The following is an 18,817-nucleotide window of genomic DNA, read 5'->3' on the forward strand; positions in this document are numbered from 1 at the left end:
AGACACCTCCTGTGTAGCAATTTTTAAAAGTTTAGTCCTTTCTAGAGGGGTATATAATTCACTGTGATGAACTATAATGACTCATTTGGAATCAGACCAGACCACTGTGTAAATAAGCACATTTTAATGATACTTTAAATATGATCTCTGGGACTCCTTTGGTTGGTGTCATTGACTCAAAGTATAATGATGGCTTTCAAGGTGCCCTTATTGCCCTTTCATGCATACTTTAATAATCAGATTGAAAATTACATATTTTGCCCCTTTTAGTATTAGATTTGCATGGGTATCATAATAAACCAATATTTAAGGATCCCCAATGGGCTGAAAACAAAACATATTAGGTGCTTTTTTTTTGAGGCAGAATGCAAAATGGTGACAGTTTGGGAATGTAACAGTACTGTAGTTGTTATTTATTATCATGAAATTTTCCCCACATAGTTTTCATTACTGTCCATGGTGTTTTACTGGTAATCAAAAAGCTAAGCAAACAAACCAAAACAAATACCTCTTGTGAGGGCTTATAGTCAAGGATCTGGATCCAAAGATCCTGTTGTATGAATCCTGCTCTGCCAGGCTGATCTTTCATATTGCCCTCAAGACCCTTGTGGAAGCTAGTTTGCAGAAGAGGGATATGCATGTAGGAGACTGCAGGTAGGGAAGCAATGAATGGTCCCTTCTGTTTGAGCCGAAGAACTATCCACTCAACTAGCAGGATTATTGGCTTCATGACTATTTTTATGTATTTTTCAGAGTATAAATGGAAACTCCATTGGATGAAGGCTGTCCATGAATCTAATTATGTTACTGTCTGAAGTTAATTTAAAACAAAAGTTTCTGTAAATTAGTAACACTTTCAGCTGTATTCACAGAACCTTCAAAATCATCACTTGGACTGATTCCACATGAACCAAAAACAGTGGTGAGAAAACATTGTGAAAATGGTGTAAAAGGGTTTAAAACAGTGTAAAAAGGTTTATACCGTTTTCACACTGTTTTCACACTGCTGTTTTTGGCCCATGTGGAATCAGCCTTGGATTCCCTAGAGCATTTCCGTGGACGGAACAATTTCTGCCCATGGAGCATGACTTTATCAGCTTCTGGGTTTTCATACATAGAAATGTTCCAATAGATCCAAACAATAGATTGTTCTTTGTGAAAAGTTCCATCAAGCCACAGCCTACTTTGGTGACCCTACCAAGGGCTTTTAAGGCAAGTTCCAAGAGGTGAATGGTTGTACTAGTGTAAGATCTTATGATGTGTCAATCCCACCAAATAATTCTTAAGTGCTAACAGTTCATATCGAAGTAAAATTGCTGCTTTGCAGTTTTTAAAGGAGTTGTCAAATTTTCTAATCTGATTTTTCACCTCTTTACATTCCTTATTCAACTCCTTGATCAAAAATTTCTCTGAGTGAATTTCATTGGGACCTGAATGTCTTGCAACTTTACCTGTAATTGTTCTCATGAGTGCCTGATACTGTTCTAGAAATTGAGTAGGTGATGTTGTTTCTATCATGTCTAGCCTGGCTTTAGTGAACAGGGTCCCCTTCCGCACATACAGAATAATGCACTTTCAATCCGATTTCACAATTGTGTGCAAGTGGATTTGCTATTCTGCACAGTAAAATTCAGTTGCAAAGTGCATTGAAAGTGGAATGAAAGTGCATTATTCTGCATGTGTGGAAGGGGTCTGGGAAGAGGAAAGAAACTCTTTGAGTTTTCTTTCAGTGACCTTGTTCCAGATAATTCTCGGGGCTCTGATTAAGCATAAGCTATGAGAACTATAGCTAAGAGTTGCCTTTTTCATAAGGAGCACAAGTGGCATATGATTACTCCAAACCTGACAATCCACTTGAAAGCTCTTGACCTGTCCTAAACTTGCTTGAGAGACTAATATGTAGTCTATAATACTGTTACCATGCACAGAGACATAGGTATATTCACCTGAGGTTGCAAGTTGGGTTAAGCCATTTAAATGTATTAGGTCAAACTGAGAGCAAAATTTCACTTAGTCAACCCCTGCCGGGTAACAGCTCATATCAAAGCTAGGTATCATTGTGCATTATATATTATTCCTTCACTAAGAGAATTAATAAGAGAATTAACAGCATTGGTCATGGTTGGGCTGAACTTTATTTTATTATTTTGTTTGATAAGGATTTTTAATCCAATTTTTGTGGTAATGTATGACACTGTGCTTTTTTCCCCTTTTAGATCAATCAAGGCTTGCTAGAAATACAGGAGAACTGCAATTTTTGGAAGGGTTAAGTGGACAAAGGAGGGGTACCAGAGCCTTGGCTGCTGTAGTTGAACCAGCATCCAATGCTCAAGTACAAGAACATGTTGGCCTGAATTCGTCTTATACACAGGGTGAGGTTGGGAGCACTGTCCCTAGTGGCCTTCAGGGGCTGAAGGGAGACAAAGGGGATTATGGAGAACCAGGCCCAAAAGGTGACCCTGGAGTAAAAGGAGATCCTGGAGAGAAAGGAGAAACAGGCCAAGCAGGCGAGACAGGAGCACAAGGTTTGGAAGGGCCACCAGGGATTCAAGGGCCTCCAGGAATGAAAGGAGATCCAGGCATCAATGGAATGGACGGTGTTGCTGGAGAACCGGGACTAATTGGACTTCCTGGCCGAAAAGGAGAGAAAGGACAGAAAGGTGACTGCAACCCAGTTGAATCCATCGCATTCTCTGTTGGTCTTCTGAAAAGAAGAAGCTTTCCCTTGCCAGGTTCCCCAGTGAAATTTGAGAAGATTTTCCTGAATGAGAACGAAGCCTACCATGTTGAAACTGGCATGTTTATTGCAGGCACAGGGGGTATCTATTCTTTCAGTTACCACCTGAGTGTTTCCAACAAATCATTAAGGGCTGCACTCTTTCATAATGGCCAAAGAATTCTCCAGTTGTCTAGTGTGAAGGAATCTCCACAGGGTGTTACTCAGGTTTCTGGATCTACTTTGCTTCAACTCTCTGAAGATGATGAAGTTTGGCTTCAGGTTTTGAATGGCTCCGAGAATGGCCTGATGGCAGATGAAAATAATGAATCTATATTTTCTGGGTTTCTTTTGTACCCTGAGTAAAAATAATTAACATTATGAATGGGAATTATGAAACTATCCAATATTTGCCAGAGTCTGATACAAGGTTTATTACTTCTATCAACAGATTTTCCATTTTCTGTTTAGGAGCATAATTAAATTTACTTTTGTTTATGCCAAATTTAATTGGTTGGATCCCACAGATTTCCATAGGAGGGGGCAGTCTTACTGAATCCCTCCTATAATGGCAGTCAAACCCACTCCCCGACATGCTTTTCCTGGGGGATCAAAGACCCGCAGGAATAGTTTGACGGGACTGAAGTAAATAGTTCCCCCTTGTGTATGCAGACATCTCCACAGGGTTCCACGGCTATATTTCTGCATCATTTTCTCTCACATTGCAAATTTATTGTTGAACCACTAAGCTGTAACACATTAATGGCCACTTTTATAGTAATATTATTTGCCTAGCAAATGCAGTGGTTTCTAACATGTATGTCTGTAATAAAATTGTAATAAAACCACGAGATTTTACACAAGATTTCAAGTCCTCAAGAGTGACTTCAAGGCAATACAGCTAAGTTCTTTCACTCTTTGACAATGTCCTTCCAACTTGGCTATTGTCCTGGATACTACCACTGTGGCTCTCAAAGCAATGTTCTGTCAGAGAATGTAAACACTCTTTCTGTTCTACTTTCTGCTGTGCTTGAGCATCTCCGGATGAAAGCTTTGTGTTCATGCATGCATTCATTTCCTCCCCATGTAATTCTAATCATAAATATAGTTACTTTGAACCTAAGTCCCACTGATTTCAGCAGAAAATGCTTCTAGTAAAAATGCTGAAGATCACAGCTCAAGAGAGGTTTATTTTTAAAATAACGGTTACAGGATATGGTTTTTACAGAAAGCTCTGTTTAAGCTAAGATAAGGTTTGTCACAGTTACTTAATTGTCCTATTAGAAATGTAGTCACTGAAGTTATACTAGAAAGAAGAGTTTTCTGGACCGGGACCAAATTATTGATCTTTGTGCAAAATAAATCTTCCTATGGATGTTTGGATAGCTGTTGAAGAATAAAGGTGGACAGCAAGGGACCTCCAATAATTTTTTCTTTAGATAATTGATTCTGTTCTTCAATTCTACACAATGTGTTATGACCTTTTTTACTTTGTAGAATGATTTTAAACAGGGGATTTTTTTGTATACTTGTTTGTGCAATGTTTTACTTCCACTGAATAGGTGCATGGCTTGTGGACGTGTTGGCATATCACTGATAAATTAAAACTTTGGACATTGTGACCTTTGAGTCAGAATTTGTTTTGCCTTTGTCAGTATTTAGTTCAAATCAGATCTCAGCTGGTACTTTGCTATTAAAAATACATTGGAAGATTCAAGCTGCAATCCTAGGAACACTTTCCTTGAAGTACGTTTACCTAAGTAAAATGGGACTTAGTCCCAAGTTGACCTACATAGGTTTGCTCACTCAGGCCCCTTCCGCACACGCAGAATAATGTGTTTTCAAACCACTTTCACAACTGTTTGCAAGTGGATTTTGCTATTCCACACAGCTTCAAAGAGCACTGAAAGCAGTTTGAAAGTGCATTATTCTGCATGTGTGGAAGGAGCCTGGATTTTTCCATAAAATGTAGAATTCATTGCCTTACTGGTGATTCTCTTCAGTGGAGTTCATAGAAAAAGTAGACTGTGTCAGGGAGGGAGGGTGGGTAGGTGAAATGCTGCAGATCCCTGAGACAAAGTCACCTAAAACTTTCCACACAAGTCACCTAAAACTTTTGGAGAACATTTTTGATTCCCCTTTTACCAAGATGTTTGTCTGCACTCACCCCCTCCAAACATTTCATAGCCACCGGGAGCAGTTTCCCCCCACTTTTGGGGGGTTATTTGTAGAAACAGTGCTTCATTGAGGCCTAGATTTTCTGAAATAATTGTGGACTTACTCGTGAGTGAATTTACCTATGTGCTAGAGAAACTGTAGGAAGAAAATCGTTGCTACATATAATTGCATATTCACTCATGACTAATTTACCCATACATAAGAGAAGATGCAAAGTGGGAGAGAGGAATGAGAGAACAGTAAAAAATGATGGCAAAGAAAGAGGTGAGGGCAAAAAAAATCAGTTTGGGAAAAATGGGGCTGAGAGGGAAATTGAGCTACGGCACAAAAGCATGGAAAATAGCAGCGGGAGAGGGAATGTTTTAAAAATGATTGCACAGTGAGAGAAGACAGCTTGAAAACAATTCAAATGAAAGAATTGTTATAAAAGGGGTTTCAGAAAAAAATGCTTGCTGGCTGAAAATAAAACATTTCCAAAACCAAAGGGGGAAATAGCAGTGGGTAACTCCATGGAGGAAATGTTTCATTTCCTGTCTGGAAACGTTTTAAAAGTTGTGTGTGGAAAGGACCATAATCTCACTAGCCCTGTGCTCTGAACTTTCTGACAGTACCCTTCTTCATGAGGAGAAGATGTGCTTGCAGAGTGCAGATACATAGGCCATTCATTAGAAAGAGGGAAGTCCCACAATACAGCTATCATCGCACATATTAAGTACATCATCATGGGGACTGCACAGTTCTGGTATGTGTGGTTGCCAGGTTTCCATTGCGAGTGAACAGAATGTCTGATAGTTAATCCTACCTCTTTACAGAGAGTTTAATCCTACCTCTTCCCCTCTTCTAGTCAGTCATGCTGTCATTTAATTCAAGAGAAGCATCCAAATAGCATCTCCCATCCAAATACAGAGAGTAATACAGACAGAGTTAATCCTACCTCTTTCCCTCTTCTAGACAATCATGCTGTCATTTAATTTCAGAGAAGCATATTGTTTGGAAACAACCAAGGAACGAATGAGAAACAAAATCTGAATATGGCGTCAGGCTTAAATGGGTAGATATCTTTGCTGATACATAAGTAACAATTAAACTTTTTGAGTCAAAGTTTGCATTATAATTAGGACGCAATTGATTGAACCGAAGCAAGCCATTTGCTTACAAATTGCAAGAGCAAATTGCCCATTTGTAATGACATTGCAGATTTTTGTGCCTCTTATTATATTTAATTTCGTTTTCCAATTTTTGGTTGGAGACCATTAACAGAAATAGATTCACTCCTCTCTTAATGCAGTGGATGTATCACTATGAACAATAAATGAAAGGCCATATGAAAAAGCAATATGCATTTTATTAGTTTCATACCGGTTATTGCTGATTGCAATGGAGTGTAATTAGAAATATTTAACTCTATCAACATTAAAAGAATTTTTTAGGGCCATGCATCACTAATAGATTGTTGTGGTAGAAGTTCAGACTTTCTCCTAAAGTTGTGATTTTGCTTATATTACTCTTGGGTAGAGAATAGCTGCCCTGGCCTGGAAACCCAGGTTAGCCTGATGTCATCAGATCTGAAAAACCATGCAGAGTTGAGCCTGGCAGATATTTGGATGGGAGACTTCCAAGGAAGACCAGGGCCATGACACAGAGGAAGGCAATGGTAAACCACCTCTGAACATCTGTTGCCTTGAAAACCCTATGGGGTCACCATAGTTTAGATGTCTTGACAGTGAGAGAGAGAGAGAATAGTTAAACATGACAGGAACTGCTCAGCCACTGGTATCCCCTACAGTAAATGTGCAGTACCATTTGTAAGAGGGAAAAATGATTTACAATCCACGTTCTTTGAAGAAGTCTTACCAAGTTAGACCATTCATCTTTCAAAGTCAGCATAGTCTATTATGACTGGCAGCAGGGTCTATTGCATTTTGCATGCAAAGCGGATGCTTTATCACTGAGCCACAGCTCCACCTTCCAATAAGAACACAAGACTCTGCCTTATATACAATGGAAAGAGCAAGTTACTCATCCAGCCTGGGCTTTTCCTCTAGAGACCCCCAATAATGGTCCTCTTCCATCACCTCCCCACTCTCTCTCAGGGTAATGGTACCATATTCAATCCATTTCTAAGAGGTTTGCCTCAACCTTAGGGTTACCCTTGGGCTCGTCTCCCTTTTTGGTCTTTTGAGTTGATGGTACCCTGATCTGGATGATCTGAGCTGGCTTGATTTGATCATATCTTGGAACCTGGTTAGTACTTAGATGGGAGACCACTAGGGAAATTGTATTCAGTGGAAGGCAAGGCCAAACCACCCCTGTTAGTTGCTTGCCTTAAAATCCCTATTGTTATCAGACTGAACCATGATGGGTTGGGGAGCCCTGTCTACCAATCTGCCAACCCTGGGGTGGCCTAGCAGTGCAGTGTCAAGATGGGTTGCCATTTGCTGCATTGGCTCAGTGTCACCCATGAGGACAGGAAAACCTGTCTGGACCAGCCCTCACCAATATCAGCCTTGCAAAATAACCTACCTCACCCTCTTCATAAAGGGATTAAGGAAGAGACAATACTCCAGCTTGGGAAAGCCAGTTTCCATCTTCAGCCCTGGTCTACATGTTTCTATGAAACAAAGTGTATGTTAATATGATCCCATCAAGGAGTTCATACCAGCCATTCTTTTAGAAATACTAATCTCATTTTCCTAATTTCTGACTAACCTCTCCCAAGATCACCTTCATTTATATTTGGCATTGTCTAGAAGTTGTGATTGAATCAGCTTCTTTCTACCTTCGAACACTCCCTAACATTAAGCCAAATGTCTAGTTAAACTACCTACCACTTAACTACTTACCACTTAAGTATTCAAACGCTTAGTTAAGTGTCCTTCTCTTGTCCTCCCTCTGGAAGGTGAGAGCCTTCTTTGTCCTGGGAGATCAGGGTTACTTAGCATAACCCGAGGGCCCCGTTCCTCCCTATTACTAGCCCCCTTGACAGCACTCAGTGTTCAGTATTTTTCTGGACATCTCTTTGTCTGGGTAATACTGTTCCCAACGTTTTGCCTTTCTTCTTCTACCAGAGCTCAGCAACATGCTGGACTCTGCTTAAATGGATCAATCCACTCTTAGTCTAGATAATTGTAATCTTTTTTCCCAGAACCCCTCAATTTTCCAAACCTATTCCTTCAACTTCATATACTTCCTAGGTGTGAATTCTCTGCTGCTTTTATTTGTGTGCATGCATGTTATTTTTACCTTCTTCGTAAAATTGGCAAACTTTCACTCGATTCTCCTGCAGATTTCTTGCAGAGACTCATCTTTGTAAACATTGGCAACAAAGATCTTGAGCTTGCACAGCCTCTTGTTAAAACATGGTCTTCCCTTTGCTAATTCCCCACTCTAAGGGGCAGACCCCAGTATTTTGGGTAACACTATGGGGTCGCTATATGTCAGCCATAATTTGACAGCACTTGACACCTTAGGGTGGTAGCCCTGATTTTGGGTCTTGGTCACTCTCACCTCCCTCCCTCCCTTTTATGTCCTTAATAAACAAGGACACAGTGGGGTTAAGCATGGTTCACAGAAATTAGAGTGACAGCATTTCGGCTGGAAAGCTTGGGCACTAATATTGCAATGGAAAGTATTTTACCATAGCCAATTGCCTGGTCCGGACAAAACTGCTTCCTTTGTTCCTCTCTGTCTCTGTCTCTGTCTCTGTCTCTGTCTCTGTCTCTGTCTCTGTCTCTCTCTCTGTCTCTCTCTCTCTCACACACAGAGAGAGAGAGAGAGAGAGAGAGAGAGAGAGAGAGAGAGAGAGAGACTGCATTCTACAGCTTGACTCTAAGAGTTTTGGGTTAGGAGCCTCTAACTGTATCTTGAAGAAAGGGCACTAGTCCTGAGTATTTTTGGCAAATCACACAACCTGTGATGCTTGGATGATTAATGACCCAATCCTTAAATTCCCCATACCAGCACAAAAATAAAGAGCTGGGGGAAAGGCCTGTAACTATTGTTACAAACTGGAGCTGACAGTTGGCCCTGCTTGCACTTCAGTTAATGAGAGAAAAATTGATCAACGATTTTCTGAAGGCTATTCTTGTTTGGAAGCTTTCCAGATATAATGTCAAAATAAATAAATAAATAAATAAATAAATAAATAAATAAATAAATATTCCATTAATAGAATAATGGTTCCACAGAGGATGTTAAAAATAGGTGACCTTTAAAGATGCTTATACATTGCAAGCCAATAATTTACATGAAGAAGTTAGCACAAGACAGAGGCAGAGATCACACCAACACAGTGAAAAGACCATTGGAATTAGAGACCATAGATGTCTGATTCCATGTCAGACATTTGTAGAAATGATGTGGCTGGACACCAAACAGTTTAAAATCTTGTGGCCGGTATACAGAATTAGTAGAACTGAATGGTATTTTTTGGCTTGGTTGCAGCTTTGCGTATATGTGTGTAGTTATGGCACTAGATGACTTGCAAATGCTGTTCAATAAAATAAGGATATCTTCCTATACCAAACAAGCATTGAAAAGGTTGTGACCGATCTTCTTCCTTACATACTATTTGTTCCTATATTTTTGTGAGTGTGCAAGCATTCAAACATACAAATGGGCACCAGCACGAGTACCCAGAAATGACAGAGCACAGGACAAGTCTTGTTTCTGTTGATTTTATCCACCTTACACATAATGTGATGGACATAACCAGCAGTGGTTATCTATATTGTGAGCTGTGGTATATTCATGATCATGGTTTGAAGTGTCCAGAAGTCTGGAAAAATTGGGTACATGGCATTGGATTCATTTCTTTCCCCTAACATACATAACATGTCTGCAAAGCTGTTGCAGACATCAGGATTGATCCAGTATGGTGTTTCTACGAGTTGAAGGATTTCTGCCCATGAAACTTGAATTCCTCCGCTCCCTCCTCCCACACCAGCCTGAAGGCAGTGGTGGGATTCAGTGGGTTCGTACCACTTCGGCAGAACCGGTCGTTAAAATGATGCTTGTAAACAACCAGTTGTTAAATTATTTGAATCCCACCACCGGAACCAGTTGTTAAATTATTTGAATCTCACCACTGCCTGAAGGCCTTCCTATTCCCAGGAGAAGGATTTCAGGGGGTGTTATGTGACTATTTTATTTATTGAGATTTTTATGCCACCCTTCCCCTTTTGGGTTCAGGGCAGTTTCCAACCTTCATAATCACCGAAGTTTAAAATGAATACAAACATGAATAACAATTTAAGATAAAAATTTGAAACTTAAAATGTAAAAATCTAACAGATTAAAACTTAGCAGTTTTGTCTAGTTGTTCTATACCGAGTGCCCCAACTCCCTTGTAACTTACATATTTCAAGTGGGCTCATAAGAAAAGTAGCAGCAAGTACACAAACACACGTGTGCGTGCACACACACACAAACAGCACATACACATACAAACAATAATGGGATAATTTCTGGTAACACAGAGAGGTATCAGGTATGAGCAAAGAAGAATGTATCCTCTGTGGAATATAATTGGGTACTCTCTATAGCTTCTCTGGTGAACCACTGCGGTGTGGTGGATTACCCATTGAGTTGGACCCTGGACTCAACAAAACCTTAGGTATGATCCAGCCCTGCTATACTTAAGAAGGGTCATTGCCAGATGTTACCATTGCCAGATGTTACAAAGTCAGATTGAGGGACTCCTGACCTGCCTTGGCTCATGCATAATATTTAGCTGAGCTCTCACATTCCTCACAGGTGGGCAAAGTTATGACCAGGAACCAGTTGCCACCTCTTTCCCTCATCAGCCCTACCTCTAAGATGACAATAATCAATATAGGTTCACTGAGAAGGAAAGTTTGGTCACTTTTGTAAATTTTGTGAAAATAAAAATGCTATTCAGCAGTAGCTGCCACTTAAAACACAGCTATTGAAGGAGAAATCTTGTTATCCTGGAAGACAGGTGGTAGAGAGTACATGAAGAATAGTTATCAAAGAGGTAGCTTAGCAGCAGGCTCCTGACCTGTAGATGGCATTGAATTTGCATTTACTCCAATTTCAGCATCCTTCTGGTGACTTTCTGGAGGAGCCACCAATCCCCTTTTTTCTCTGCCCACTGTACCCTCTCATTGGCTATAACGGGAGAAATTAAAGAAATAAAATAGATCGCAACACCTGGAGGGAGGGCAAGACTGACTTCTCCAATGTACCATGCAGAGTGGGAACTCTTGATAAAGAAAAGATTATAAGGTAGGAGATGCTAACAAACATTTCTTTATCTTGATGAAGGGACTTTTTTTTTCAAAAAATGCTGTGCTTCAAATGTTGGTGTACTATCATTGATGAAATTTGAAACACGTGTGTAGCTGAAGCCTTTTTTCACATCCTTTCCTGGAAAAATATACCAAGTGATGTTTCTCAAGCACCGAGAAAGAGAAAGATAAGCACAAAACATTTTTTTTCTTAATACTTTCCACCACAGAAACTTTTGGAAGGTTGAATTTCTAACTTCTTTTATCAGCAGGCAAAAGTAAATAACAATTGGCTTATAAAAGCAGAGGAAGAGACTAATAATGCATAGTTAAATAATGCATAGCTAGACACGTACAAGTTGACATTTGGGCAAAATTCAATTTTGAGGCAGAGTAGTGTAGTGGTTATGCTGACCAAGATTAAGGAAACCTGAGTTCAAGCCCTCATATGGCCATAGTGAAGCTCACTCTGTGATCTTGGGCCAATTGCTGCCTCTCAATTTGATCTACCTCACAGGGTTGCTATGAGGACAAAGTAGGACAGAAAAAGGAAGGCATACACTATCCCAAGCTCATCAGAGGAAAAGTGGGCAAAAAATTAATGCATCAGTATTCTCAGGGAAACTTTTATGGAAAAAGTTGTCTTCAGGTCAGCATATGAGAATCGTTCTTCATTTAATGGCACAGTGAAAAATAAAAAAAGATAGCTCCAGACCAGCAGAAGTTACTTGGGTTTAAGTCCCATGGAATCCAAGGGACAAGCTAGTTATGATTAATCTAAGGTAGATTTCACATGGGCCAAAAACAACAGTGTGAAAACAGTGTGAAAACAGTGGCTGATTCCGCATGGGCCAGAAACAGTGGTGTGAAAACGGTGTGAAAACAGTATAAACCCTTTTACACCATTTTAAACCCTTTTACACCATTTTCACACCGTTTTCACACTGCTGTTTTTGGCCCATGCGGAATCAGCCAGTGTAAACCCTTTTACACTGTTTTAAACCATTTTATACCATTTTCACGCTGTTTTCACATAGCTGTTTTTGGCCCAGGCGGAATCCACTTAAGTTCCACTAATTTTATTTGTATTTAAGCATGGATTTAGACTGCAGTTCTAAGCACACTTTGAAGTAAGCCTTACTGAGCATGATTGAATTTCATATTAAAAGAACATGCAGAAGATTAGACTGTATCACTCTTTACATTTCTGATTAGTAAAGAAGTGACAGTTTGGTCAGACTGCTGTCCAGTATTTAACTTTACACATCTATTTATATACGGTTGCTTTTGGTGGAAAAAACAGCAGGATTAGGAAATAAGCCTACGGACTGGATTCAGAAGTGCATCGACACAGACATGAGTGTTGCCACGTGCAAGGTTATGTATGGTATCCAGTGGCAATCCATTCATTTCACATTCTGTCAATTGTGGGAAGAGGGACTATGTACTTGACATCAGAATAACAACAAGAAGGGCTTGCAGCCAAGAGGCAGAACACATACTCTGCATAATCAGTTCCTTGCTTCTCTTGAAAAAGGATATTAGGTAACGGGACTGGGAACGATTTCCTCCTGAGATCTTTGAAAGATGCTATGGGCAGAACAGTCAATATCAGGAAAAGTCACCAATGGTTTCAGATTCAGCATAATGAGGTTCAGCATAAGACAGCACTGTAGCCCCATAAGAATTTGCCTGAAGATGTCAAGTACATGTATTGGAAGAGGACAACCCAGAAGACGCAGTTCCAGGTATTGTCACCCAGAAAAGCATTAGCATAAGTGACATTGTGAGGAGGACTTTATTTGAGAGGGTGATAACTTAAATGGGGTAGTGGTAGGGGTGGACAAGCTGTCCAAAGCATGAATTGAATGCAAAGGGAGGAAGAAAAGTCTACAAGGTGATGTAGCACTGGTGGTGTGATCTCATGGTGGAACATTAAAGCTACCTTCTACTGAGACATAACACTGTCCAAGATGGTTTAACCAGTGATGCTTGGAACTGGCTCTAGAAGCATCTGCATGCAAACCATGGATTCCTCCACTGATCCATGGCCCTTTGTACATGCATCACTTTTTCTTTTACATTGGTGATCCATGAAACAAGGACAGGAAGACCAAATTAGATCCTGATTTGTCTGACACCATTTTTAGGATAGGAACTGAAGTGAGGGAACTAATGCTGAGGGCAGAATATAGTTCCACTCTAAATTTTGCCTTTATTACTACTGGGGCTTAAGCCAGTAGTGGGCCCTGAAATGGTGACAGGGAAGACAGAAATCAGTGGGCTGCAGTTTGCTTTGACTAAAGGAAGACAGGGGCACACTAGCAGAAAAAATGAAGGAAGTTTATTTTTGCCAGTTGGGTAGAGCAGATTTGGTCTTACACAAAATGACTCTACAACTTGCATAAAAACTGTCATGTCAGCCTTGCTTATTGGGTTGAGCAGCCTTGCTTGTTGGGTTGAGCAGCCTTGTTTGTTGGGTTGAGCAGTTGAGTATCTGCTCTTCTGACTGTTCCCTCCTTACCTCTCCCTGTCACTGTTTTGTCACAAGAGCTGGATTCGACAGTTGTGGCCAAGACAAAGTGTGCAGACTGATTTTCCTTTGGACAATCTGCCTGCCAGGTATCACATATGGGACACATATTGATACATTACATACAATGAGGGGGAAAAATGAGATTAAGTAGTCTGTGCTAACGAAGGAATGACAGACTCTACCCAAACAGCCAATTCCCTCAACAACTGCAGCATGACATTGTAAGTGAAGGAAATTGCATATGTGTATGTGTATGTGTGTGTGTGTGTGTGTGTGTGTGTGAAAGAGAGAGAGAGAGAGAGAGAGAGAGAGAGAGAGAGAGAGAGAGAGAGAGAGAGAATGAAGGAGGAACCAGTTCATGTCAGGATTCAGCCCTGTGAGAAAACAGGGTGGAGCAAGCCTTGTGACTGGAAGATTCATTGACATTTCAGTCCACAATTCTGTCTGATCAAAAGACCCCCATATATTAGCTGCCCCCTTAGTGTTTTTTCTTGCTCTGCAGCTTATATACATCTTTCGAGAACTCTTCCTGCCTTTCTTACCTTGCTTGTGAGGAGGTCCTCACAATGGTATTACACAGAAGCAGCCCATTGCCTATGTCAAGGCCTCCCTTCAACTTGAGGGAATAATTGCCTGAGGGAACTGCCTGTTCACCAGTTCTACAGCAGTGCTGCCATTTCCCACATAGCAACTCTTCCCACTCTGCCATTGGTCTTCTTCCTTCTATTTTAGAATTTTCCCAAGGTGGGGTATTCTCCTACCCTGACAAGTGCTGTAATCTGAACTGTAATGATCCCAGTAGTCTGTTTCCTAGTTCATTCATGTTCATTCAACCCTTGATCCTCTCTCTGGAAGTTCCCTTGAAGTAGAGGGTGATGTAATCACAGATTTACTTGTTTAGATTTGTTCTGAGACTTATCCAAAAGGTCTGATGAAAGGAATGAAAAATGCTTATGAAAGAAAGGAAGGCAGGCCAGTAAGCAGTAGGCAGGAATCTCAGTCCTGAAGGGCTCATTATCTAATCTCATCAAGAGATGAAGATAATGTTTTAAAAAGTGAAACCTAAAAAAAAATATTACATGAATGATCCCATTAGAAAGTTTTATTGGTTTCTTACTCTCCCCCTAAATAGAGAATTTTAGTAAAGGCATTCTGCTTTTCTTATTTTGGTTCCAAATATAAAATTCTTCTCAACCAATCCTAAATAAGAGCGAGAAATGCATTTAGATAATTAGGCAAATAACATCAACAAGATACCGGATTTCAAAGGAATGGGGAAAAACATTTGTTTTTCAGATGAATTGATTGTTTTGTACCAAATAGAAAATGAGGGACCTTTTAAACATTTCTAAGCTTCTTCGTGACATAAAAATGTTTATCTTCAACTGAATCACCAGCCTGTGTTTGCAGGGATGATGGATGAAAAGCCAGCTAGAGTACAACGAGGCACACACCACGAGTGACAGATTTTAGGAGATGTTTAAAGGTTGCAAATCATCAGGATCTCAGTAGCAGAATCTCAGACTGGCTCTGCACATTCCTTCCTGTCTTCCCAAGCCCCTCCCTTCTGCTTACAAAATACTTCTTGCAGAATAACAACATTTGAAAAGCCTTCAGGAACACTCCCCCCCCCAAGATACTAAAACAGAAGATCTGTTTTGAATGGCTTCTTAACAGAGCCAGTTATATTCCCAAGGTTATGTGGGGGAGGGGGCGATGGTACTCCATCCTTGGCACTTCTCACATGATGTCTGACTCTGCAGATATTTTATATGTTTGTCAACTGTGTTTTAGGTGAATGAAGCAAGTATTCAAGCACTTCTAGGTTTCCCTCTTGCCTTTGTCAGTCCTGGCAGAGCCGCTGTTACCACTCTACTGTTCTGTTTGCCGGTATGTAGCATTCGATAGTAAGGGGTCTTTCCAAAGATTCTTTCTGAGGGTTTAGCAGTGCAATCCTAAGAAGAATTACTCCAGTCTAAGGCCAATCAACTTAGACTGGAGTAACTCCGTTTAGGATTGCATGGCAACTTGGTGTTCCGCTCCAGTAAACCTCACAGGCCATTACCTTTCTAATTGTTTGAGCTACAGGACTTACACAATGCGGTGGATTGTCCTTGGTCTTGGAGTGGAATATGCCAGGGCTCTCCTGAAAAGGGAAGTGGCTACATAACCTTTCCCATCTCACTTCAACCTCTTGCCAGCATCATGGAAAAACAAAACAAAATGACCTTTGTATTGCTTGGCTCTTGGCTGACTCTGAAGCTGGGGTTCTTGAGATGCGTGCCTTGTTATCAGTTTATTGGCACGGAGCCTTTCACAGTATTGAAAAGGAAATGCTGTGTGAAGTATGCACACAGACCTCTGTGCGTATACTGTGCTGTGATCGAGATAAGAAACATTTCTATTTCCTGTGGACAGCAGAAGCCAAAGGGGGGGGGGGAACCCTTGAATCACCTTTAGAAAGATCAGTCAGGATTTTTTTTGTTACATATTAGTGACCTGAGTTTGCCCTTTCCTGCAATCAAGCTACTAAAATCAATTGTTTTTATAAAGCCTCATATGAATATGTGAATTCAATAATTGGAGGGTTGGGGAAGAATGGTATGGGATCCAGCTTGGACACTGAATTCTGGTTGAACTCTTGTTTTGACAAGATCCTGGATAACTTTAAAAGGGGCTTGGACAGATTTATGGAGGAGAAGTCGATTTATGGCTACCAATCTTGATCCTCTGATCTGAGATTGCAAATGCCTTAACAGTCCAGTTGCTCGGGAGCAACAGCCGCAGAAGGCCATTGCTTTCACATCCTGCAGGTGAGCTCCCAAAGGAACCTGGTGGGCCACTGCAAGTAGCAGAGAGCTGGACTAGATGGACTCTGGTCTGATCCAGCTGGCTTGTTCTTATGTTCTTATGTTCTTATCCTCTAGACCTAGTTTGACAGTGAACGTGGATAGTATATTAGGCTGATCTTCTGTTAATTTGCAGTTATCAGTTGATTGATCTTTCCACATGCCCTTTATGTACACACACGCTATAGTATTTTTTTCAAAAAGACTTGTGATTATGAGAAGCAACCAGGATTTTCAGTCTTGATAGATTTTTTGATACTCTTGCCTCTGGACTCTTGTTCAGAGTGCTACAGACTTCTTACTTTGATCACTCAGGAGGATGGGACAGAATTTGATTTTGTGGCACAGTCAAAATCAAGAACAGGATCATTGCCTTGGAAAGTACCCTCTGTCGTGCCCCTGGACTTTTCAATAGCGAGGCTCTGTGTTCAGATGATTTCTTTATTATGAAACAGCAATAGGGATTAGCATTTAGAATTCTATTGCCAGAACTAAAGCATAAGCAACAAAGCGCCCTCCACTATACCCCATGTTATGCCCCCAGGTCACACAACACCACCCTTGACTACCAGTTCCTAAGGGGGGATGGCACCCCACCAGTTTCGTGGTCCAGAGACAATGCAGCCTCCCCAGGGTCAAAACAACCAACATTCCACACTACTTCAAGAACTACAACAACAGATGTCTAATGAGCTGATATGGCAATGCCTGGGAAATGAAAGTATTGAGAGTAAGCAAGCACAACCACAGTAATGAAGAGGGAACAGGGGCTGATTCCGCATGGGCCAAAAACAGCGGTGTGAAAACAGTATAAACCCTTCTACACCGTTTCAAACCCTTTTACATCATTTTCACACCGTTTTCACACTGCTGTTTTTGGCCCATGCGGAATCAGCCAGCGAAAAGGAGTTTCACAGGTATATATACTCCATTTGCTTTACTTCCACCAGATCCTCTGAATATGCCAGCCACAATGCAGGCAAAACATCAGGAGAAAATACTACTGGAACACAGCCATACAACCTGGAAAACCCACAACATCCTAGTGAATTAAATTAGTTAACTAATGAGAAATATTATGAAATAAAGAAAAAATAGTCTATCATGAAAAGACTGTACTTTTCCAATGTACTTCTTTCATTTTCTTCTTGAGTAACATGCTTAATTTTGCCTCCACTTATTCCTTCCTATTAAAACCTTTCAAGGTGTGTAATTGTGCTTGACTTCATAGTCATTATGGAATTATCTTTGACTGGAATTCAACTTTGCAGTGGTCTTAACGAATCACTGTAAATATTCTTCAGCTACTCTGAATGTTCCATCTCACTCAAGCTTACATACTAGATGTTTCCTCAAGTTTTATTAAAATTGTTATTAGAAATGTTACAGTGGATAAAATTCCACATAGCTGTCAGTCTTGTTATTTCTGTGTGCATTAAAAGAGAAGCCTTCTGGAATTCAGAGTTGGCAAAATTTGAACAGACATCAGTATTCTTCAACCATGGATTAAAACTGACTCGATCATTTGACAAGAACATCAGGATTCCTTGGTAAAGGGATTCCTCAATTCATGACTGAATCTATTTCTTGGAAATCTCATAGTTAAAGTCAGTGAGTAGTACCTTTGCTCTGATTTTGATAGTTTTCTTGAGACGACAATTCCAGATACAACAGCTAGGCTGAGCTGTGGAGGTGAAGTTATTGTCTGAGGGACTTTACACCTACAATAAGCAATTCTCTGGCATCTATTTAGATAAAGCAGCTGTATGGTATGCAATATTTAATAGCAGGCTCACAGCTTAAAGACCTCTTCACTCAGGGTTGGAATGAATAACTCTCTTCTGTTCAGTCTTCCACTGACAGATAAAGACTTTTACCAATGGAAAAAAAATTCCTTCCTCCAATTACTCCCATCTATGATTTCACATTAAAAAGTCCTGATGTTTGTTAGGAAATGACACCAGGACTTTGAATCAGACATTCAATGGGAGTTTTGTACATCCCAGATTCACACAAGTTTTTTTTTTCTCCTTGCAACTGGAGTATGCAAGCAGAAATAGTGGTCTGTTTCACACAGCACAAACAAGATGTCCCGAAGACCTAAAAAAAAGGTGTGTTGGGAAGGAATTCTGTACAGCTTTTTCCCGAAGACGTCTTCAGGATGCTTTATTTAAACTCAAGGCATTTTCTGGAGGCACCTACAAGACATCCTCTGTCTGGCTGTGCGGAATGCAGAGCTCAGAAGGGATCTTATTTTTCTCACCCGACTGTTTAGCTCTCTGGTTAGTTA

The 18,817-nt window shown here is 40.4% G+C and overlaps 1 protein-coding gene across 1 annotated transcript in view; it reads left to right on the forward strand.

Moving 5' to 3' along the window:
• OTOL1 (otolin 1) overlaps positions 1 to 18,817 on the forward strand; it is a 38,389-nt gene that overhangs the window by 6,754 nt on the left and 12,818 nt on the right. The window contains exons 3-4 of the mRNA XM_048506929.1: positions 2,217 to 3,081; positions 15,483 to 15,568. Coding sequence (XP_048362886.1) covers positions 2,217 to 3,081; positions 15,483 to 15,568 — 951 coding nt within the window. The remainder of the gene's footprint in view (positions 1 to 2,216; positions 3,082 to 15,482; positions 15,569 to 18,817) is intronic.

This window comes from Sphaerodactylus townsendi, linkage group LG08 (assembly GCF_021028975.2).
Source record: "Sphaerodactylus townsendi isolate TG3544 linkage group LG08, MPM_Stown_v2.3, whole genome shotgun sequence".
NCBI classification, from domain to species: Eukaryota; Metazoa; Chordata; class Lepidosauria; order Squamata; family Sphaerodactylidae; genus Sphaerodactylus; species Sphaerodactylus townsendi.